This window comes from Podarcis gaigeae (assembly GCF_964106915.1).
Source record: "Podarcis gaigeae genome assembly, chromosome: 3".
In the NCBI taxonomy this organism is placed as follows: Eukaryota; Metazoa; Chordata; class Lepidosauria; order Squamata; family Lacertidae; genus Podarcis; species Podarcis gaigeae.
This window is the reverse complement of record NC_139680.1, coordinates 114,296,567-114,319,967: the sequence shown is the minus strand read 5'-3', so window position 1 is coordinate 114,319,967 and position 23,401 is coordinate 114,296,567. Positions and strand designations below refer to the sequence as shown.

Here is a 23,401-nt window from a genome sequence, read left to right as displayed (position 1 = left end):
GCTGATTTCCACCCGGACACCACTTCTGACAATGTTCCGGGTATGTCCAGAAAATCCAGACATGTGGGAACCCTAACTTAGCTGTTGTCCTTTATGTTTGATCACAAGTTACTCTGTTTCTCTTCAAATGTTTACTAAAATTCCAAGTATCATCTTCTTCTTCTTCTTCTTCTTCTTCTTCTTCTTCTTCTTCTTCTTCTTCTTTGCATTTTCAAAAACAGGAACAGAGAGAATATTTAACCCCCTCCCCATCTCTTCCCTCCTCCTGTCCCACTTACAACTTCATAACAATACAGCATGTATACATATACAGTACCATATGACTTCCCTTTCACCTTTTTCCTGGTTCCTTTGCTTTTCTACTACTCCGCGTAATCCACATTCTTTTAACCATCCAATTTGTTATCTATTAAATTATCCATTTCAACTCTACTTCATTTACTCAAGACTTGCTAAGCTATGTATTTGTTTATACTGGTTCTTAAAATGTTCAATAAACATTGTCCATTCCTCCTTGTATTCTTCGTTTTCTCGTACCCTGTTCATCAGACCAGCCAGTTCAGCATATTCGAACATTGCACATTGCCATTCTTCCTTAGTGGGTCATACCTCTAGTTGTGTTAGGTTCATGTTGCAGAATTTCGGGTTGCGAACACGGCAAACCCGGAAGTATATACTTCCGGGTTTCACCGCGCAGAAGCGTTCTTCACGCTTCGCACATGTGCAGAAGTGCTCTATCACGCTCTGCGCTTGCACAGAAGCGCCACTCCAGATGCAGACGGCACCCCAGAACGGATCGTGTCTGCAACTAGAGGTACCACTGTATACTTGTTCTCCACCTTTGTTCCAATAAGGTTCTAGCTGTGGCGGTGGTGTATACTAGTAAACTCTTTTGGTTTTTTGGGGTCCTCTGTTACCATCCCCAAGAAGAAAAACTCATTTTTGGGAATGTTTTTTAAATTATCTTTTTAATTTATTATATATAGTCTCCCAACATACCTTAATTACCTTATAGTCTCCCAACATACCTTAACATCCATGCCGACACGACCTTACAGGGGGCCGCTCGGGACTTCGTGGAAAGCATGGCCTCCATGGGGCTGTCCCTGAATAAGTCTGGCCCAACCCATAGCCGCGGACATGCCTTGGACCTGGTGTTTACCTCTATGGATGTTGGTGATCTGACACTAAGTAAAAGCGAAACGAAAGAAGTGCCATGGTCAGATCACTTCCTGGTGCAACTGGACTTCTCTGCGACCCATCCCCTCTGCAGGACAGTGGGACCGATTCGGATGGTCCGCCCCCGCCACTTAATGGATCCAAATGGTTTCCAGAGAGTGGTAGGGGATGCTTTATCCCATGTTGATGGCCTTTCAGCCGATTCCCTGGTGGCCCGCTGGAATGTGGATTTAACCAGGGCTATTGACTGTTTGGCTCTGAAGCGCCCTCTCCGATTGCATGGAGCCCGGAGAGTCCCGTGGTTTTCCACGGATCTGAGGGCAATGAAACAATTGTTGAGACGGCTAGAGTGCCGGTGGCGGATAACTCATTCCGAATCTGACCGGACACAGGTTAGAGCTCAACGTTGAGCCTACCAAGTGGCGATAGCGAAGAAGACTTTCTTCACCGCCTCTATTGCATCTGCAGAAAACAGCAGCAGGAGACTTTTTCAGGTGGTTCACAATTTAGTGGAACCACCTGCAACATCGGGGCCCAGTACGGGCCACATGTTCTCCTGCAATGATTTTGCAAATTTTTTTGCAGATAAAATCGCTCAGATTCGGGAAGAAGTAGACTCCACCGTGCGGCCGGGGCGGGAGAGTGCTAGAGTCCTGTCTAGTCACGTTGTGTGGGATCAATTCCAATCTGTTACCCCCAAAGATGTGGACAGGCTGCTTGGACGAGTGAAGCCAACCACCTGTCTCCTGGATCCTTGCCCATCCTGGCTTATAAAAGCTAGCCGGGAAGGACTGGGCGATGGGCTTCGTGGGGTGGTGAATGCTTCCCTCCGTGAGGGAACCTTCCCAGACCCGCTGAAAGAGGCGGTTATTAAACCGCTTCTTAAAAAAACATCTTTAGATGCGGCCACGATGGCCAATTATCGCCCAGTCTCAAACCTTCCATTCTTGGGCAAGGTGATTGAGCGAGTGGTTGCTGAACAACTCCAGGCACGCCTGGAAGAAGCGGACCATTTGGATCCCTTCCAGTCGGGATTCAGGCCTCATCATGGGACTGAAACTGCCTTGGTCGCACTGGTTGATGATATCCGGCGGGCTAGGGACAAAGGTGAGAGCTCTTTCCTAGTTCTGCTGGATCTCTCAGCGGCGTTTGATACCATCGACCATAACATCCTTCTGGACCTTCTTAAGGGCCTGGGAGCTGGGGGCACTGTCATACAGTGGTTCCGCTCCTTCCTCCTGGGCCATGTTCAGAAAGTGGTGGTGGGGGATGAGTGTTCAGACCCCTGGGCTCTCACTTGTGGGGTGCCTCAGGGTTCTGTCCTCTCCCCCATGCTTTGCAACATTTACATGCAGCCACTGGGAGAGATCATCAGGAGGTTTGGGCTGGGTGTTCATCAGTATGCAGATGATACCCAGCTCTACCTCTCTTTTAAATCAGAACCAGTGAAGGCGGTGAAGGTCCTGTGTGAGTGTCTGGAAGCGGTTGGAGGATGGATGGTGGCTAACAGATTGAGGTTGAATCCTGACAAGACAGAAGTACTGTTTTTCGGGGACAGGAGGCGGGCAGGTGTGGAGGATTCCCTGGTCCTGAATGGGGTAACTGTGCCCCTGAAGGACCAGGTGCGCAGCCTGGGATTCATTTTGGACTCACAGCTGTCCATGGAGGCACAGGTCAAATCTGTATCCAGGGCAGCTGTTTACCAGCTCCATCTGGTACGTAGGCTGAGACCCTATCTGCCTGCAGACTGTCTCGCCAGAGTGGTACATGCTCTGGTTATCTCCCGCTTGGACTACTGCAATGCGCTCTACGTGGGGCTACCTTTGAAGGTGACCCGGAAACTGCAATTAATCCAGAATGCGGCAGCTAGACTGGTGACTGGGAGCGGCCGCCGAGACCATATAACACCGGTCTTGAAAGACCTACATTGGCTCCCAGTACGTTTCCGAGCACAATTCAAAGTGTTGGTGCTGACCTTTAAAGCCCTAAACGGCCTCGGTCCAGTATATCTGAAGGAACGTCTCCTCCCCCATCGTTCTGCCCGGACACTGAGGTCCAGCTCCGAGGGCCTTCTGGCGGTTCCCTCACTGCGAGAGGCCAAGTTACAGGGAACCAGGCAGAGGGCCTTCTCGGTAGTGGCGCCCGCCCTGTGGAACGCCCTCCCATCAGATGTCAAAGCGATAAACATCTACCTGACATTCAGAAGACATCTGAAGGCAGCCCTGTTCAGGGAAGTTTTTAATATGTGACATTTTAGTGTATCTTTCATCTTTGCTGGAAGCCGCCCAGAGTGGCTGGGGAGACCCAGCCAGATGGGTGGGGTACAAATAATAAATTATTATTATTATTATTATTATTATTATTATTATTATTATTATTATTATTATATTTTACAGGACCATCACATGTGAAAAAAAAGATCCCTCAATTTCATTACACTTCCAGCATATACCTTTTTCTTTTTTAGACATTTTCGCCAATCTAGTGGGTGTTAAATACCATCTGTGGGCCATTTTCATCATGCCTTAAAATTCATATATATTTTCCACAACTTTCCCCATAATTCAGTATCAGTATTGTGACCCACATCTTGTGCCCACTTTCACAGTTTGTTTCATACAGAGCTATTTTTTTTAGAGACTAAGTGCACTACTAATGAAATAGCTTTGCCCCAGCCCTTACACCTGATGCCTTTACAGTGAAGGGAAAGGAATACAGTATAGAATTGATGGACGCTTAATACTCCTAAAAATAGGCTTCTATTTAGACGCCTTAGTTCCTTGTTTTGAGAACATTAACATCAGACAGTCATATTCAGTCCATCTTGCCCAGTATTTATAGCTGTAGTAAGAATTGAGCAGTCAGGCCATTGGTCTATCTGGCTTGGTAGTGTCAATGCTGAGTGTCATTGGCTCTCCAGGAATTCAGATACCTTTCTCAGCCCTACCTGGAAGCATCAGCTGCTGAAGTATCCTTCCTTAAGAAAAACAACTTGAAAGGTAAACACAACTAGATATTTTAAAGTACTTTGATTTTTTTCCATTAAAAGAAAAAAATCAACAGCAAAATAAAGTAATCATTTTTTTTTAATTGTTGCCTTCTGTTCTATCTATAATGGTACCTCAGGTTACATAGCTTCAGGTTACAGACTCCGCTAACTCAGAAATAATACTTCGGGTTAAGAACTTTGCTTCAGGATGAGAACAGAAATCAGGCGGTGGTGGCATGGTGGCAGCGGGAGGCCCCATTAGCTAAAGTGGTGCTTCAGGTTAAGAACAGTTTCAGGTTAAGAACGGACCTCCGGAACGAATTAAGTACTTAACCCGAGGTACCACTGTATTTCCCTTTATGCACCCACCTGTTCATTAAGAGTTGAACAACAGTATTGCTGCTTACTTCCTACTAATAGCCCCATTTTTGCCAAGGCTTTATATCAGGGATGGAGAACCTTTTGGCTCCACAGGCCAGATGCTTATCAAGATCAGCCTTGTGAGCTAGATTTGAATCAGGAAGTGGTGTGCTTTGGAATCACCCGCTGAAAAGTAGTGCCCCCCCCCCATTTTAGCATTCAAATGATGGGCACATACACATACACACATGACTTGATTCCAGCAGGGCCTTGAAATCCTGCCAAACAGAGCAGGATTGAACTCCAGCTCATAAACTGATGGGCAAAGGTTAAATCCTGCTCTGTTTGACCACAGCTACTGTTTTTGCTGGGAACAGAACTGCACAGCCAATGCAGGATTTAACCCTGCCCATCAGATGATGTCAGAGTGACATCAGCTGATGGGTGAGTGTGCACGGTTTGGGGAAAACTGTCTCGTGGGCCAGCTTGGGCTCCCTGGTGCACCAACATTGGCCTGCGGGCGGCAGGTTCTCCACCCCTTCTTTATGTACCAATTGTTTTTTAAAATCTTCAGAGTCATTGGAATGTTCATAAAACATTGCATAACGCCTAAATTGCTGAGCTGGAGATAACTTATTTTAACTTGTTGAAGCAAGAGTTGCTGCTGAGAGGAGAGAGTTTAAATAATGTCTCCCCCCCCCCCCCATTTGCTTCTGTTTTTACTTTGGCTGAATAAAACTGATTTATTGGGCAAGGTGTCAAATCCACATGTTCTTTAATTTGATACTTCAAGTTGATTGTTCATTTGTATGTTCATTTGTATTTGCCATAGTTGATTACGGTGGTACCTCAGGTTAAGAACTTAATTTGTTCTGGAGGTCCGTTCTTAACCTGTAACTGTTCTTAACCTGAGGTACCACTTTAGCTAATGGGGCCTCCCGCTGCTGCTGCCACGCCGCCAGAGCACAATTTCTGTTTTCATCCTGAAGCAAAGTTCTTGACCTGAGGTTAGCAGAGTCTGTAACCTGAAGCGCCTGTAACCCGAGATACCACTGTACAAAGTTGTGGCCTATATGGAAAATTCCGATTTTAAAAATAAATACAGGAAGCTTCCTAACTTTTGTTTTGCTTTGGAATATTTCAGATACCCTAGTGGGTGATCTGACTCCCCCCCCCCCATTTTGTATTTATCCAACAAAGCTAAAAACTTTGACACCACCAAGCTTGCTTAATATTATATTTGCGGTTGGTATGCATTCATTGTTATTAGCGACGTTGTGAAGCAGAAAATTTTCTGCTGCAAAATAAAGCTTTGAAAATAATTTCACCTAATATCACTGGGTGATTATCTAATTCCAGCTTTGACACTAGAAATCAATGATGGCTTTTAGGAGGTGGGAGCTGCTATATATTCAACAATTTGTTCTTAATTCTTCAGAGGAATTGCTTTCCTGAGTTACCTGGTCCAACCATAAGGCAGAATATAAGGTGCCCAAAACCTTCCCAGTTGCAGACGCCACTGTTCTTGGACAGCTTGCTCTGTTGTCGAAGCTCTATTACCTTCTGGTTGGTTTGAAAGTTTTCAGTTGCCTGACAATACAGTTATCCACTTGCTTATCTTGGCTTTGTTACAGGAAGCTAGGAGAAATTGTCCCCTCTGGTGAAAGCAACATAAACTTTTCCTTATATGAGGGAAGAATGCCAACTACTTTGAAAGTACCAATGTTTCAGTCCTGGTTGCAAAGGTCATGCTTTTCCCAGCATTAATGGAAATTATATGGAAAATTTTCAGCTGGTTTGTAATTGCCATTCTTGGGCAGGCCTTTAAGGCATATGGTCCTGATTCAACTGGAAGCATTCATGGCTGCACAATCTTCTGCATTTATTTCTTCCTGTTTTAGAGGGGATGGCATGTTGGCTTTTCCTAGCTTATTGTATTTGATAGAATCAATCTCAAAATTATGTTGGGATGTCTTTGTGGTTCCCATCATGTTGGAATTGGAGGCACTGCTCTTAAGTATTGTGATCTTAGCTCTTCAGGTGTGCTCAGATGATAGTCATGGGTGACTTTTGCTTGACCCTATGAGAATCAGTTATCTTTTGCTTATATTCAATATTTATAGGCTATTGCTGTCAGTTGGTTTGGAATGAATAGTTATTGCTATGGCTCTGGAAGTTTCTTTTTTTAAAACTATTTTTAAAAACTTAATGCTGCTTGTAGTTTTAATCCCAGATCTATATTCAAGGGAGGTGGTTTTTAAAGCTGCTTTTTAAAAGGTAAAATAACAATCCAGTGAGAACTATGAAAGAAAGAAAGAGGAAAAGTATACATTCCCGGAGCTCACAGCTATTACTTCATAAAATAAAATACATTGTCAAGAAGCTACACAGTGCATTAGATGTTATAACAAAAGCCAACCTGATACAGAAACAGTACAAGACAAATATTATGAATACCAAATAAAGCCATATTTCATTGTGACTTGCCATCTCTCTGATTTGCCTGTCATATAAGTAACAAATGGCCGCCAAATGGAGACAAAAATCCCTTGGTTTAACTGAACCCTGAGATACCCTTAATTTATAAGTCAAATTCTCAGAAATGAGAATAACCATTACTTTATTGAACCAAATATTTAAAAAAGGACCTGAGGACTCCTTCCAGCCAAGTGATATGGCCACATAAGCAGCTACTTAAAAGTCAGTGATTTACATAAGTAAGTCCATATTTGACAAATCAAAAATTGACACTAGACACAATTTGAGGTTTAAGTCACTGGTACACCTATTACAGAAATTTCCTTCATTACCTCTTCCCAAGAGGCAGGACTACTCCATGTGCCAATAGTTTTCTTTTTTTGTTACACCCTTCCAACACAGGGGAACCAACTCTAGTTTTATGTGCAAGGCAGAACCATCAATGTGCAAGTCAAGAACCATCAGTGGATTATTTTTCAGGAATTCTCTTGGATAGTTGCAAAGAAGGTGGGTAAGCCATAGTTTTTCCTACTGCGCATTATCCAATAGACTTCCAGGATCATCTCTCAAACAGATATCAAAGAAGAGAGGGGAGAAAACTGATGGTTTAACAGCGAAGAGTGTATAAAAGAGACAAGTCCTCTTTATGCTCTGGATCTAACCAAAGCAGGTGTTTTCTAGCTGATTTCCAGTACTTTGGGGTTTTACATACCACCCACCACATTTAAAAGTTGAATGCTTAAGAAATGCCGATTTAAAAACTTAAGTGTAATTATTACTTTTCCACCTGTGGCTAATCCCTGAAGCATTTACGAAATATGTTGTTTACCTTAATATGCTTTTAGTAGACAGCTTAAAGTTTCAAACGTTCTTCATGGCATTGATGATTCAATTGTTTTTCTTTAGTATCTGACATTGAAGGTGGTGATGGATTGCAGCTCAGAAAGGAACATGCACTCAAGGTGTTTGCTTATATCAATTCTTGGACACAAAGGTAAATTCAGCTTTTTAAGTGCTCCCAATTTATGATGCATGTTTGTAAGTTCATGCCCATGTATTTATAAGTACATTGTACATAAATAGTAAGCATTAGAAAGGGACTATGGCATGAAGATTACTTCGCTCCTTCTCAGCTAACTGTTTTTGGCATTTAAGACAGTGTAGAAGAGTTTTATAGGTTCTAGTTAACTTGTGACGCAGGGGTATCTTATTATTTTAAAACATGTTTATTTTAAAAAAAATAAAATGTTGGAAAGTGGTAATGTAGGATTTCTACTTAAGATTTCTACAGATAATTTAAAAAGTTAATTATTGGGTCTTATTGATTTCAAAATAGCTTTTGCTGGAATTGTCACAGAGGGGAAATTTAACATATTAGTCACAGCTAGAAGGGTATCTGTTTGAAATAGTGATACATTATTCGGAATGACTCATGCTGTGCACTATGTCTGAACAGAAAAGCAGCATCATAGTGGAAAGGACTAGTGTCTGAAAGTACAAATCACAACTTTTCAACCCAAGGTATTTTTGGAAAAGGATTGTGATTGGTGGGGAAACACCTACATACTGATTAAACAGTGGCATTTGGGTTTGTGGAACACACCACCTATATAAGGAGCATACGCATATTTTGATTAATATCTAATAAATCTCTTAGAATGTGATATTTTCTGTGCCTGCTGAGCAAGGCTTACTTTGCCAATAAACACCTTAATGACACACCTTGCAAGGTTCGCCAGATGAGGTTTTTTTCAGCGGAGAAATGGAGCATACCAGAAAGGATTAATTCCTTTTCTGGAAGGCAACGTCAAAACAAGAAAAAAAATGGTTGCCTGTGATCAACCAGAAGTAGGAACCCCTTCCTACCAATCTTGACTGTGTTTTTTTCAGAAGAGTAGAGTTAATTTTTGGCTCTGAATGCTTTCCCTCAAGGTGCAGGACTTTCTTCTTTGTTTACCATTTCAGATTGTTCCTTTTTCTTTTATCTTTAGTTGCCTCCCCTCAGTGTTTCATCTAGGGCAGGCATGGCCAAACTTGGCCCTCCGTATGTTTTGAGACTATCTAACAGGACCAGTGGTCAGGGATGATGGGAATTGTAATCCCAAAACAGCTGGAGGGCCAAGTTTGGCCATGCCTATCTAGCTAACAGGACCAGTGGTCAGGGATGATTGGAATTGTAGTCCCAAAACAGCTGGAGGGCCAAGTTTGGCCATGCCTGACTAGGGGAAGTGGATATTGGGTTATAGTGGGAGTAGCTGGAGTAATATTTTAAACCCCCTTATCCAAGTCCATGTGGGGGTGTAGGGATTCTTCCTCCGTCCCTGGGTGGTTGCAATACCTATGGGAGAGGATGCAGAAAAGGCCTCCTCAGTTAGGAGCAGTGATGCCTAAGTATCTTGTTTCATCCTGATTACATGCTTGGCTGCTGAAGCTGAAGAACCAAGAGGGCAAGCATGGCCAGGGTAAATGTCTTTTATTTAAACAACAGGAATGACGTTGCCTTTGTATCTTGGAAAAAGTGGAATATCCCCTGGAATCAATTATTAAACTTCAATGCAATTATTTCACTGTATTTTTTTTAAAAAAACAGTGTTACTGCTCACTTTGCTAGTCAATACATATTAAATACAAAATATTTCTGTATAAGGTGTTTTAGTTCAATATAATTATCTACAGGTGTGCACAATGCCTGTTGCTAGTAGCAACCATAAATGTAATCCAGTTGTTGCTGGTCTCCTGTATTTCCAGCACAAAATGATGCTTTCCCCTCCTACATTGCCTGTACAACATACGAGTTTTTTACCAGGTAAAATTGATGGCATCCCACACCTTCAGAGTCCTTTGGCATATGCTCAGTGCTTGGGGGATGGGTGGAGTTGGACTCACACTTCTTGGCAGACATTGGAGAAAGTCAGAAGCTGCATGGATGTTTCTTGCTGTTTCTGACATTTCCCAACACCGCCTGATGCTGATTTTTATTAATTCATTTTATTTATAATGATAAAGAACTCTCAGGTCATGCTATAGTTTTACAGATACCAAGGATGCAAGTACCACAGTATTTATGTAACTGCAGTCAATTTATATCAGTCTTCCTTCATATAAGACCATTAAATACAAGATGGAAGAAACATGACACGTTCAGCCCCAGGTTATCTACATGAATTACTGCTTAGTCATTTGTTTCTGAAGCTCTTCCAACATTTCCCATCTTGATTTGCCATTTTAAATCCCTTTTAAAACAGGCAATGTCTGTGCTGCTTCAAGGAGTATAAGCATTTGGAGATCTTCAACCAAGTTGTGTGTGCGCTTATAAATTTAGTGATTGCCCAGGTTCAAGCTCTTCGGGACCAGCTGTGTAAACATTGCACTATCAACATAGACTCAGCATGGCAAGATGAGAATAATCCATCTGATGAGCCGCTGAATGTAGAAAGAGAATCTCGAGGAGGAGAAGAAAATGGGGAAAGACACAAGTCCATAGAGAAAAAGTTAGACTCTGGAAGAACTTGCATCCTGACAGAGGAAGAACCCACAAAGGGCGCTGATGCCTTCAGCATATGGAGCACCGAGGAAAAGGAGAAGCTTTTGCTTTGTGTAGCCAAAATCTTTCAGATCCAGTTTCCCCTCTATACTGCTTACAAGCATAACACGCATCCTACAATAGAGGTACATGTTATCCTAATTGACACATACAAAGGTGGCCTGTTCTGTGTTCTGATGCTGAAACCATTACTGGATTCAGTGTTTGACTTTCCAGTTTGTAAGTTCATACAATTTTGTCAAAGCATAACTCTTTTTTTTCATAATCTTTGGGTTCTTTATACAGGAAGGTAGTTAGGTTTCTATTCTGCTATCCTGTTCAATTACGGTGGTGCCCCGCAAGACGAATGCCTCGCAAGACGAAAAACTCGCTAGATGAAAGAGTTTTCCGTTTTTGAGGTGCTTCGCAAGACGAATTTCCCTATGTGCTTGCTTCGCAAGACGAAAACGTCTTGCAAGTTCTTGCAAGTTCCCCCCCTTTTTCTAAGCCGCTAATAGCCGCTAAGCTGCTAATAGCCGCTAAGCCGCTAATAGCGCTAAGCTGCTAATGGCCGTGCTTCGCAAGACGAAAAAACCGCTAGACGAAGAGACTCGTGGAACGAATTATTTTCGTCTTGCGAGGCACCACTGTATATTTACAGCCTGATTTTGTAGATCAGCTCAAACGCCCAACGACTTGTCCTGCTGCAGCCTGAACACAAATATTGTGAAAGTAAAAGTTGAGTAGAAACCAGCTTGCAAGGGAAGGCACCCTACCCAGTCCTCCATTCATCATCACTACTATTACTACACTTGGTTGGTCCACAATGTGCTATGCCAAGAGTGGTCTTGGCTCCAAGTTCCAAAGAATCAAGACATCAATTCATCACCCTCATATTGATCTGTAGATATTGATGCTGACTTCTGTGATCTATGGCTCCTTGGATTGAAATAACATAATCTGTAATAGGCAAATTCAAATTCTTGCATTACTTTTCTTGAAGCCCAAGAAAACATGGCTTTGTCTAGAAGGCAGAAACAAAACAAAAACAAAAAACAAAACAGTTTATATACCAGGTTCTGTATGCAAGCGTGTGGCTTTTTAAAACGGCAAAATTCAGTCGCCTTGAATCAAACATGCATTGTTGCAGCCTTAGGAAAATATTATTGAGTTTCGCAGCTGTGTTATCTAAATTATGGATGATGTTTATCTTTTTCTTTCATGTTGGTTAAATTCATAACATTTATTATTTTTTAAATAGGATATTTCTGCACAAGAAAGCAATATATTGGGAGCATTCTGTGATATGAATGTAAGTTAGCTTTATTTCTGTATATTAAGATGTGTGTAGTTTTAATAAATTACAGCTCATTAACTTTCAGAAGCCTGCTCCATCTCAGTAGCTTAGAGTGATCCAGAATACACTATAACTGGAAGAATCCATTAAAATAAATATAATTTTCAAGCTGCCTTAATTCAGCCCATTGGTTCATCTAGTTTAATATTGCTCATTCTGACAGGCAATGGCTGCCTCTGGTTTCAGAAAAGGGTATTTCCTAGCCCCATCTGGAGATTACAGGGGTTGAACATGGGACTTTCTGCATGAATATTATGTGCTCATTGAGCTACAGCCCCTCTCACTAGTCCAGTGAGACTAGTGAGTCCAGCCCAGTATTGGCTGTGCTGATTGCTAGCAGCTCATATGGAGCTCATAAGGAGGCCTTTTTCATTACCTGATCCTTTTAACTAGAGATGAAGGACTGAACCTGGTGCTTTCTGCATGGAAAATAAAGTACAGTCAAACTTCAGTTGTCAAATGTAATCCGTTCCGGAAGACCATTAGACTTCTGAAACGTTCGTAGCACATTTGGCTTTCAAAAATTGTTCAAAAACCGGAGCAGTTACGTCTGAGTTTTTGGCGTTCGGGAATGAAATGTTCCAAAACGGAGGTGTTTGGGAAACGAGGTTTGACTGTACTGAGCTTTAATGTTAATGTACGATCCAGTGAAAGTCAGTTGTTCCTGTCATCCTTCCTTGGGCTGCACTTGGGACTACCCTAGCAGCTTAGTTTTGGCCACCCAGGTAGAAACCTTCTAGTGGTTTTGAAAGAGATTGGGGGAGTCGCCTGAAGAAGGAAGTCCCATGGTCATAGGGTACATTTTGTACTTGTTGCTTGCTCTTTGGGCTTTGTATATAAATGATTTATTATTATTACTTTTTGAAAGAGCTTCTTTGCAACAGACCATTTGAAAATGGTAAGTAAGTAAATACACAGTTGAAGCAATGGAATCCCTTAGATCGTTCTGTAAAAGCCAGCAGAAACAATATCCAACAATGCTACCCTGAAAAAGCATGGTTGAATAAAAAAAAGTATTAAGAACTAATTGTTGGCAGCATCCTAATTCCAGGAGCAATGTATTTCAAAGTGTGGGTGAAAGCAAATTTCAATACTTGGTTTTTCTCCTAAGATACTGGCCATTCCAAAATAATTTAGAGTCCTTTTGAGCAGCGTGTTTTGACTCTCCATATTTCTGAGTTGAGCACTGTGGCATTAAACCCTTGCCCATCCTTCTGAGCAAGCAGACACAATGTGGTTCAGATATATCTCGCGTCAGAATCATGGGTCTTGCACATTTTCTGACAACCAAACCAAAAGTCCCCCATCAGCCATGTCTGGGTGACCTGCTAGATGCTGGGTGATCTTGCTTTTGCAGTCACAAGCAGGTAGTTGAGATGCTTCTCATGAGCCTTAAATGAACCTGTATAAAGTGGTGGATTGAGTACAATCCCAATATTCCATTGTGCTTAGGCTCTACTCCCTTTCTGAGTGGGCTTTTGAGCATGGTTTGTTCTTGCGGCTGTGTTCAATTTGAATGGTCATATATTGCACTGCCGTCTTGCATGTGGGTGAGTAGAAAGGCAGAACAAAGCTAGAAAGAAATAGTAAAAATATATTTGTTCATATAGATTGACCAAGGTTTGCAGATACGCAATGAATGTGAAATGTGGTCCTTCAAACGTCTTCATGCATACAGCACCCTTAGGTAAATCGAGTCAAACTTTGAAGACATGAATAAGTTGGACATTAACCCCTTTGAATTGTGCCTGGAATAAAAAAGAAAGTCAGTGCAGAACCTGGAAGACTGACTTAATGCCCACAAAAAGCCTTTCAGAATAGTCTATAGGAGGAATTATTAAGATGCTGTCATTTTGCTTGAGAAAAAGTTATATGTGGACATTTGTAATATATATTTCAATGTAATATATATTTTAATGTTCTTATGTCCATAGGATGTAGAAGTACCGCTGCACTTGCTTCGCTACGTTTGCTTATTTTGCGGAAAAAATGGTCTTTCCCTCATGAAGGACTGTTTTGAATATGGAGCCCCTGAAACATTGCCATTTCTCATAGCACATGCATTTATCACTGTGGTGTCTAATGTAAGTATGTGTCCAAGATTTTCTCATTTATTTAACATGGATGCAGTAAATGTTGCCTGTAAAGTCTTTTTAAAGGCAAGAGGCTTTCTGTGTTAACATGTACTCGTCCCAAAAGCCATGGTCCCAAAACCTCTAAATTTTAATAATACTAATTTTACTTCTAAGTTACAAAAATGCTGCACTTTATAAATTTGGAATATATTTGCTTGCATACCCCTTTATTGCAACCATTGACTAAAAATCCAGATGCTGAGAAGAATAGTTTAGCTATTCACAATATCTTTGTGACAAATTCCATCAATTTTTTAAAAAAATATTGCTTTCAGAATATGTGTCTTTCATAGCTACAATTTTTCACAGGATTCCATTTTATCTCAAAACAACCTGGAGATTTAAAAAATGTACCTGAATGGCAATTTCCTTCCGAAATAGGCTAATAAAATTGCAGGCTGGTAACAGTAGTCCTTTAAAAAACTAAATGGAAAATATTTGTCGTAAGTTAAGATCAAGTAATTTTGTTGCCCTTAAAAAATGGAGCCAAATTTTTCAAATCCCTGTGCTCCAAAGTAATTTGCAATAAACAGCACCACAATAACAGATTTATTTTCCATCCAGCTCAGTAATTTAAAGTATGTTCTGATGCCACACAGACAGAGGACTTATAAATATAAATGAGGTTTGGGTACTTCTAGTGGAAAACTACTGGGTAAAAGTGAAACGACTATGGTGTAAATGTTAGGATTTATTTATATGTTTTTGGCTTAACTTTATTCAAAACAACCACCAGTTAAACATATTTAAGCCAGATGTGAAATATAAAGAAAGCCCAGTTATTTTTCATCACCGTGTCAGTCTCACAGGCTACCACTTTTCTGTATTGTTCCTCTGGTGATTACTGTGGAGTCCATTCATTTGAACAATGCTCATTAAAACTTGCAACTGGCATAGATATTGTTTCCAGGTGGTTGCACTGGCATATATTTAACATGGGCAAATACAAGGTTGTTCCTTCTACAACCAAGTTGTTCTATTGTGTTGATGTTTTGAGAATGTCTGTGTTTGTAGTTGTGATAACCACAGAGCAAGTGTATGAAAGGTATTCTTGAGAAATACCTTATTATATAGTTGAATTGGAGGCCCAGTTGTAAATATTTTACTGAATTATTGAACTGAATTAAGAGAAAGTAAGTTCACCACATATATTTCCTGGATGAGTAGCTCTCCAGATATATTCACCATCTTTCACTGACAGTAGGGACAGTCAAATAAATGGGAGTACTTGTTCCCAAAGGGAAATAATACTTTTTCATCCTTTTTTTAAAGCATTGGAGCTGCATAACAACAGGCTTTAGTATAGAGGTGGTGAACTGCTGGTCTACAGACCCAACTCAGACTTCCCAAGTCTTCCCCAGTGGTCTCCCAGCCCCCAGTCCAATTCGGTTCTGAAAAAAGAAGAGAATCTAAAAGAGCTTGCTGGATCAGGCTAGTGGCCTAATCTAGTCCTGGTATGCCCCGCGGAGCACCTTAAGGTCCATAAACAACAACACTTTGGAAGTCCGGAGCCCCAAGGAGGTTAGATTGGCCTCAACCAGGGCCAGGGCCTTTTCAGCTCTGGCCATGGCCTGGTGGAACGCCCTACCGCAGGAGATCATGGCCCTGCGGGATTTGACATCTTTCCACAGGGCCTGCAAGATGGAGCTGTTCCTCCTGGCCTTTGGGCTGGACTCAGTCTAACCCCCCCCCCCAATTTTATTTTTTGATGGAACCCCTTATATGTGATTTGTATATAAATCTTCCCTTGGCTCTTTTTGCTGGCCCATGTAGGACCAGCATGGATAGTTGGCCCTGGTGAATATTTGACATTTTCTCCCCTTATGGCTTTGATCTATAGGCTACCACTAAAATGAGGCTGCATTTTAAGCTGCATTTAAAAGTGTATTCTAACTTATATTTTAATCAACTGGTGGTTTGTTTGTTTTTTGGTTTTTAAAAATGTTTTTACTGTATTTATATTTAATATTAGCCGCCCTGAACCCCTTCTTGGCCAGGGAGGGCTGGGTATAAATAAAAAAATATTATTATTATTATTATTATTATTATTATTATTATTATTATTTATTATCCTGTTCTCACAGTGGCCAACTAGATGCCTGTGGGAAACCCACAAGCAGGATCTGTACACAAGGACAATCTTCCCTTCCTGTGGTTTCCAGCAACTGAGATTCAGAGGCATTGCTGCTTCCAGTTGTGGAGGCCGAGCATAGCCATCATGGCTAGTAGCCATTCATTGCCCTCTTCTCCATGAATTTGTCTGATCTTCTTCTAAAGCCTAGGTTGGTGGCCATCACGAGCGCAAAGCATCAGTGGCTACCATCTTCATAATGGCACTAGACTGGGTGGAAATGTTTCAGTCTCTCTTCCCTGCCCAGTGGCACAACAGGAATGCACCTGAAGGGGGCAATGAGGAGGAAAATCCCCTCCCTCAATACATAATGCTTTAGAGGAGAGGGCATGATAGGGATCCATGCGGTCTGTGTGTTGTATGTAAGTGTTTGGGAGTGACTGAGCAAAATGAGAGTGGGTGTGATGACCACACCCTTTTGCCCATGCCAACACCTGACCCTCAGCCCTCAGAGTGTAAGCCAGCATCTAAAGTGGTTCTTGGCCAAAAAAGACACCCTTGCATTAGTGTAATAGAGCCATGCCTCAGATTCCACAGTGAGGCCCCAATTGAATGCGCTTCCTTTCCCGCTATGGGCTGGGGCTATTAGGAAAAGGCATCAGAAAACTTACTGAGAAAGCACATTCCATCCCTATTATTTTTCTCTCAAAAAAAAAAAAAAAACCCAAAAAAACTTGCCTTCTACCCTTCTGGCTGAGGGAACCCAGGCAAACTGGCATTCCATTTCCGTCTTCTGCATGAACCCAAGTTTTGAATGTAAAAAAGTTATGTGAAGGGAAAATAAATGCCCCTCTTTTCAGTAGGCAAGTTATGTGAGTCTGAAAAGCAGTTGTTGGTGTGACATGTCGATTTATAGTGTTCGATTTTTGTATTTGCTATATAGATCAGAATATGGCTGCACATCCCTGCTGTTATGCAACACATTATACCATTTAGAACTTATGTTATCAGGTATGTTTTGCAGACCCGTTATGGGGTTTTTCTTGTCAAAATAAATTCAAATCACTCAGATGGCATATCTAATGTGACAGAAGCTAATAAGCAAACAGTATTGCTTACAATTAATATTAGTAAGTGATTTGGTGCTTGGTTTACATACACTCGGGTATTTAACATAGTGTTCTGTATATGTACTGAGATTGGGAGTACTTGAGCTTGTGTGCTTTCTCTCATTCTCCCCCACCCCTGAAACTGCTTCAGGAGATCTATGTTCGTTTTTAAGCATGGGATCCCTGGTGCATTTAACTTCTGCACACAATGATAAGGATGTAGGAGGTTCAAGTGAGGGAAAACATGCACCTGAAGCCTGTTTCTGATGTCACTGTACATAGTCAAATGCTGTTGTACTCCCAGCTCCCCTCAGTCCCAGCTAGCATGTCCCAGCAGGCAGGAATTATGGGAGTTGTAGTCCAACATCTGAAGGAGACTATGTTGGCTATCTCTAGCATCGTGGTTCAGGGAATAAATGGTAACCAAACTTGCCTTTATACCATAAGCTAGCCTGCTATTGGATGAACTGGCCACAGTGATCCATGTGACGGTCATCTCCAGGCTTGACTACTGTAATTCGCTCTATGCGGGGCTGCCCTTGAAGCTGACCCAGAAACTCCAGAGGGTGCAGAATGCTGCAGCGAGGCTCCTCACGGGGTCTCTGCCACAGGAGCATATTCACCCAGTGCTTTTCAAACTGCACTGGCTCCCGGTGGAGTACAGGGTCAAATTTAAGGTGCTGCTTTTGACCTTTAAAGCCCTTCACGGCCTAGGACCCTCGTACCTCCGGGACCGCCTCTCCTGGTATGCCCCACGGAGAGCCTCAAGGTCCATAAATAGCAACACCCTAGTGGTCCCGGGCCCTAAGGAAGTTAGTTTGGCTTCAACCAGAGCCAGGGCCTTTTCAACTCTGGCTCCGGCCTGGTGGAACGCTCTGCCTCATGAGACCAGGGCCCTGCAGGATCTGATTTCTTTCCGCAGGGCCTGTAAGACAGAGTTGTTCCGCCTGGCCTTTGGCTTGGAGCCAATTTGATTCCCTCTCTCCCTCCCTTTCTTCCTTTTTTTCCTTTCCTTCTCCTCCTGCGATGAGGCTACATTTTAATATTTTAATGTTTCCATATTTTAATGTTGTATTTTAATTTTGTTTTTAAGTTGTAATCATTCAATTTGTTTTTATTATTGCTTGTAAGCCACTCTGAGCCTGGCCTTGGCTGGGGAGGGCGGGGTATAAATAAAAATTATTATTATTATTATTATTATTATTATTATTATTATTATTATTATTATTTTAAAACCGCAGGGATGCCTTGATTTCCATATGCCTGGAAATACATTTGTGCCAAACACCTTTGTTGTCCCAAGTGTAATTAAGCAGTTATAACTTTGTTCTGAGGCCAGCCCTTTTGACCGCAGTCCTGAAAGCTTCCAGAAGTGCATATGGCTTTTAAAAATATGTTAAAATTAAACTGATTTGCCGGTACTAATTTGAACTTTCTTGCACCCCCCCCCACCCTACCTTTTTGTTTAGGTATTTATGTAAACTGTCGGACCAGGAATTAAGACAGAGTGCAGCTCGTAACATGGCAGATTTAATGTGGAGCACAGTGAAAGAGCCACTGGATACTGCCTTGTGTTTTGATAAAGAGAGTCTTGATCTTGCATTTAAGTACTTTATGTCACCAACCTTAACCATGAGATTGGCCGGCCTCAGCCAGATAACAGTAAGACTTTTTAAACTAACTAAAAGACATATACAGAATTGTTTTCATTTGTACTTGAACAGTTATAAACTAATGTGTAATAGTCAAAGCTTAGTCTATAGATGCAGCAGTGCTAGATGGGAGTGGGGTAATACGTTCTCTATATGAATAACTTCCTGCAAGTAGAAAGCTAGCATAATAGGAAATGAGTCATTCTAGGACGTTTTTACATGGAGAAACACTTAAAATTGGTTTCACTACCTGTAGTCTGAAATCCTATAGAATGAATGGCTTTACCACCTAAGGCTTCTTAGCACCTTGTTTGCAACAAGTGTAGACCAAGCCTAACTTTGTAACATTCAAGGCCCTTGTAAGCAGTTAAAAAAAATGATACCTGCTGTTGGGAGTGGGGGCGGAGGTAGAGTACCGCAGACATTGGGTGATACACAACTTCATAGTCATGTTAGTGCAAGGATTAGTGCTAGTGCAAGGATTAGTACTAGCACAACCTGATTTTCCCCCTCCTTCCCTTCTATGCACCATGAGCTGTTCTGGAAGGTTGCGGGGAAACCCAGAACAGATGTAGTGGAGCACACATAGGGAAGAGGTGGTGGTGGGGAGAGTGTTCCATTGCAGAAAAAGAAATTATTTTGCTGGTGTGTAACGTTCACAGTTCTACGCTGCATCCAAGCACACCTTGAGCACGCCCAAATAAAGTGAATGAAAGTGGGACTTAACACAGAAGGTGTCTCTTGGGGGATTGCGTGTCAGGTTTATAATTTGTGAAGCTAGGCTATCAAATGCTAAGAATCTTGATATGGTTGCATTTTGCGAGCACAGCAGAAATTCAGATGTGCGGCTTGACTTACTGCATTTCAAAACAGCTCTGTTTATTTTTAACTGTGTCGTAGAGGAGCAATGTCTTTTTCAACTTCTTTGACAAAACTCATGGATGGCCAGAGTATGTCAGGCTGTCACAACTGGCACAGTGGTTTATGACATGTCTTCACAGGGAAGAAACTGCAGTAGCACAGTCAGCCCTGCATTGCATTGCATTAGTTCAAGCAGACCATAAGCAAAAGCATTTAAAGTCATACAGAGTATAGTGTGCACTAGGGCAGGCTTCCTCAACCTCAGCCTTCCAGGTCTTTTTGGCCTACAACTCCCATGATCCCTAGCTAGCAGGACCAGTGGTAAGGAATGCTGGGAATTGTAGTCTCAAAACATCTGGAGGGCCGAGGTTGAGGAAGCCTGCACTAGAGCAAAATGTCTCTAATATCAGATTCATTCATCACTGACATTGTGCTTACAGCGGTCTTGTTGACAAAGCTCCTTGAAGTTACTAGCCTGCACAATTTTTTACTTGCTTTTCTTTTTAACTTTTGTTGTTGTTAAATTTGCAAATAAGAAATTAAGGTAAAGTAAAGGAATTTTTTTTAAAAGGAAATAATATAAGGATAATACTAATTGTAACAGAAAAGAAAAACAGGAAAAAAAACATAATCAGTTCACATTACAGATAAAGTAGCAATGCATGGAATTGTAAAGTTGGAAGGGGTGAAAGGGCTACGAGGGTCATCTAGTCCAACCCCCTGCAATGCAGGAATCTTTTTGCCTAGCATGAGACTTGAACCCATGACTTTAAAATAAGAGTGTTATGCTCTACCAGCTGAGATATCCTAGACACATGCATCTTAAGTTTCACAAATAAGTTAATATAAGCCCTCCAAATGTTCAAATAGGTATCCACACAAAATTGGCATTTGTATGAAATATATGCAAATGCAGCCAGGGCTGTGTAGCCTCAGACCATTTGGTAATAGAAGGTATTTATCTTTTTAGGCTCAAAGTATAAGTATAACCATAAGGGCTCACAACATCCACTTGCTTATCCTGCCGTTAATCCCCATATTACAGGAATATAATTTTAAAATACATGAGCACCTGTAAATGATTTTACCAATACAAACTGATGTGGATAACAGCTTCAGGCAAAAAAGAGTATATCACTGGAGAATCCCATGTCATATCCCTCAATGTATCTGTTTGTATTGTAACACTTCCAGCATCTATCTGTGTTGGACAGTGCCTTCCTATACAAACATTGTACAATATACTTGAAATATTAATTTTTGCTGAATAAATTTCAAGTCTAAATATTTCATTACAGATTGTAAAGCAAATTCCCACTGTTTAGGCTGTATAATAACATTCTAATTCCCTATTTGATACGTCTGAGTTCCTTAACGTCTATCTTATAAAGATCCATTAAGCATTTACAAGCGGCCGTTACAGGTTTAGCTTCCTGTAAGGATCCAATCATTTTTTCCAACAATTTGGGAGATGCCAAAATGCTCAAAGCAGATGGTGCCATAAATAGACACTAGCAAATATTGGACAGCCAGTACAGAAGCAGATCAGGTGGCAAATTAGAGCACTCTTGTCTTTCACCTGGAGAGGCATTGAATTTGGATGCACTCCCTTATTTCCAGACTACTACCTAGATGTCCAGAATTACTATTTTGGAACATAATAATTTGATATATTTTTCCAGACTATGTATGGAAACGGAGATCAGCATTTGTAACCCACGTTGCCTTTAGCAAGGTCAGCTGTGGGCGCATGTTTTATACAGTAGCTTTTTCTAAATGCCACAGGAACTCTCCGTGTAATAATGTTTGTTCACAGAACGCCATCCTTGTTGTATGGTGAATTCTTCCATTTGAAAACTAGGTCAAGAGCAAAAAATTCAAAGAATGTGGTTCTGAAATTAAATAGGGAATATTTGAAGGCTGGCATCAAACTTCAAAAATGTTCATATTTCTGAAGCTTACGAGGCCACAGGTGGAACGTTATTACAGTAAGCTAAAACATTCACTGTCCGTAAGCAGTTGGCTCTGTATCTGATTCCTCTCAGTTGGTACATTGCAAATTCCAGGAGGTCATTTCAGACAAATTAATATCAGAACCATTTTTTAAAAAAGAAAAACACTTTGCAGTTTCCAGATCATTCTCCATTGTATTCACGCTACAGGATACGAGGCAAATAATCACATTTTGAATGTTTGTTTTCCATTACGATGGGCCAGTTAATGTGTCTTCAAAAACAAAGTCATGGTCCTTTGGTCACGTAATTAAATCTGTCGTCCAGGCATCACCCAAAAAATTGATGAGGGAGGAGGTGGATGTAAAATCTGGCTGTGCTCATTTTTTTCCTTTGCTCAGGGCCAATCAAGTTTTAAAAAGGGGTGGAAAGAGCAGCGAAGAGTGACATCGTGGATGGTGAAAGAGAGGATTAAAAAGTCTTGTTCCTTCCTAGGAAGCACTGCACCTTGTGTACTCTTGCTTGAGGGAGGAGGTGGGGAGGAAAGAAGGAACAGATGCCAAACAAGGCTGTTCAGTGAGTAACGTGAATGAAATGGCCATGTGGTCTGCTGTAATTTCTTTGAGAGAACACATGGTTTATTCTGTATGTCCGAGGGCTTTTGATTGCTGTTTGTAACAGAACACAGCTGCAGTACTATGAACACTCATGTAAAATAGAGCTGAACTGGCTTTGTTGACATGTGCTTTCTAGGAAGACAGCCTGTTTTTGAGGCATCCTTATAACCTTCAGTGATGATTCCATACTCTCCTTAATAAGTGGAGGGAACTATGAATTCCATTAGGAGGAAATGGTCTTCATGAGAAGCACCTTGCTCAGTGGTAGGGAAGGGTCATAGCTCAGCGGTTGAGCGTAATAATAATAATAATAATAAGGATAATAATTTATACTCTGCCTATCTGACTGGGTTTCCCCAGCATCAGTGGTAGAGGTTTGGTCCCTGGCAATCTCTAGGACGGCTGGGAAAGACCCTGACCTGAAAGCATGGGGAGCTACTGCAAGTCAGTGTAGGCAACACTGAATTAGTCTGACTAATAATGTTTGCAAGCTTTCAAGTTTCTCAGAGTTCTTCATCAGGCCAGTAGAGATTGTAGCTGAATCAAGGGAAGATTTTTTGAAATGGGACCCTGCTCTTACTCCCACTCCAAACTCCCAATTCAAGTAGTTGAGGTTTTGCAGGATGACAGAGTCCTTGCTTGTATCCCAGGAGAGGTACAATCCTTTCTTAATTTGGAAGTTGATAGCCACCTGAGCATCTCCCACTGCAACTTCAGTTATGACAAAGCATTTGCCTGTTTCTCATTGGCAGCTTTTGACAAATGTAACTAAAATTGACCCTTCATTTTGCCAGGGTCATCTTAAGTAGGATCTCGAGTCATTATTTAAGGGTTTTACATCAGTTTAGGGATCTCTTGTGGAAAATAAGATCCAGATCTGATTAAGTCAGTTTTTATTGGTGCTTCAGTTAAACGAATGAAATCCTTTTTGAGTTTATAAAGCTAAACTTTATTTCTTCTCCCTTATTATTCCAACTTTAGAATCAACTTCACACCTTCAACGATGTGTGTAATAATGAATCATTGGTTTCAGACACAGAAACGTGAGTTTTTTTGAGTACCTTTCATTTAAATACATGCGTTCTGACCACTGGACATTCACTTCTACACCTCCCCAT

At 41.3% G+C, this 23,401-nt stretch overlaps 1 protein-coding gene across 2 annotated transcripts in view; it reads left to right on the top strand.

Moving 5' to 3' along the window:
* USP34 (ubiquitin specific peptidase 34) overlaps positions 1-23,401 on the top strand; it is a 109,276-nt gene that overhangs the window by 11,669 nt on the left and 74,206 nt on the right. The window contains exons 2-9 of one of the 2 annotated variants that reach the window (XM_083732932.1): positions 7,913-8,000; positions 10,252-10,675; positions 11,791-11,841; positions 13,821-13,970; positions 17,036-17,103; positions 18,671-18,863; positions 22,162-22,242; positions 23,265-23,326. In XM_083732932.1, coding sequence (XP_083589058.1) covers positions 7,913-8,000; positions 10,252-10,675; positions 11,791-11,841; positions 13,821-13,970; positions 17,036-17,103; positions 18,671-18,863; positions 22,162-22,242; positions 23,265-23,326 — 1,117 coding nt within the window. The remainder of the gene's footprint in view (positions 1-7,912; positions 8,001-10,251; positions 10,676-11,790; positions 11,842-13,820; positions 13,971-17,035; positions 17,104-18,670; positions 18,864-22,161; positions 22,243-23,264; positions 23,327-23,401) is intronic. The other variant, XM_083732933.1, reaches the window with a different exon arrangement.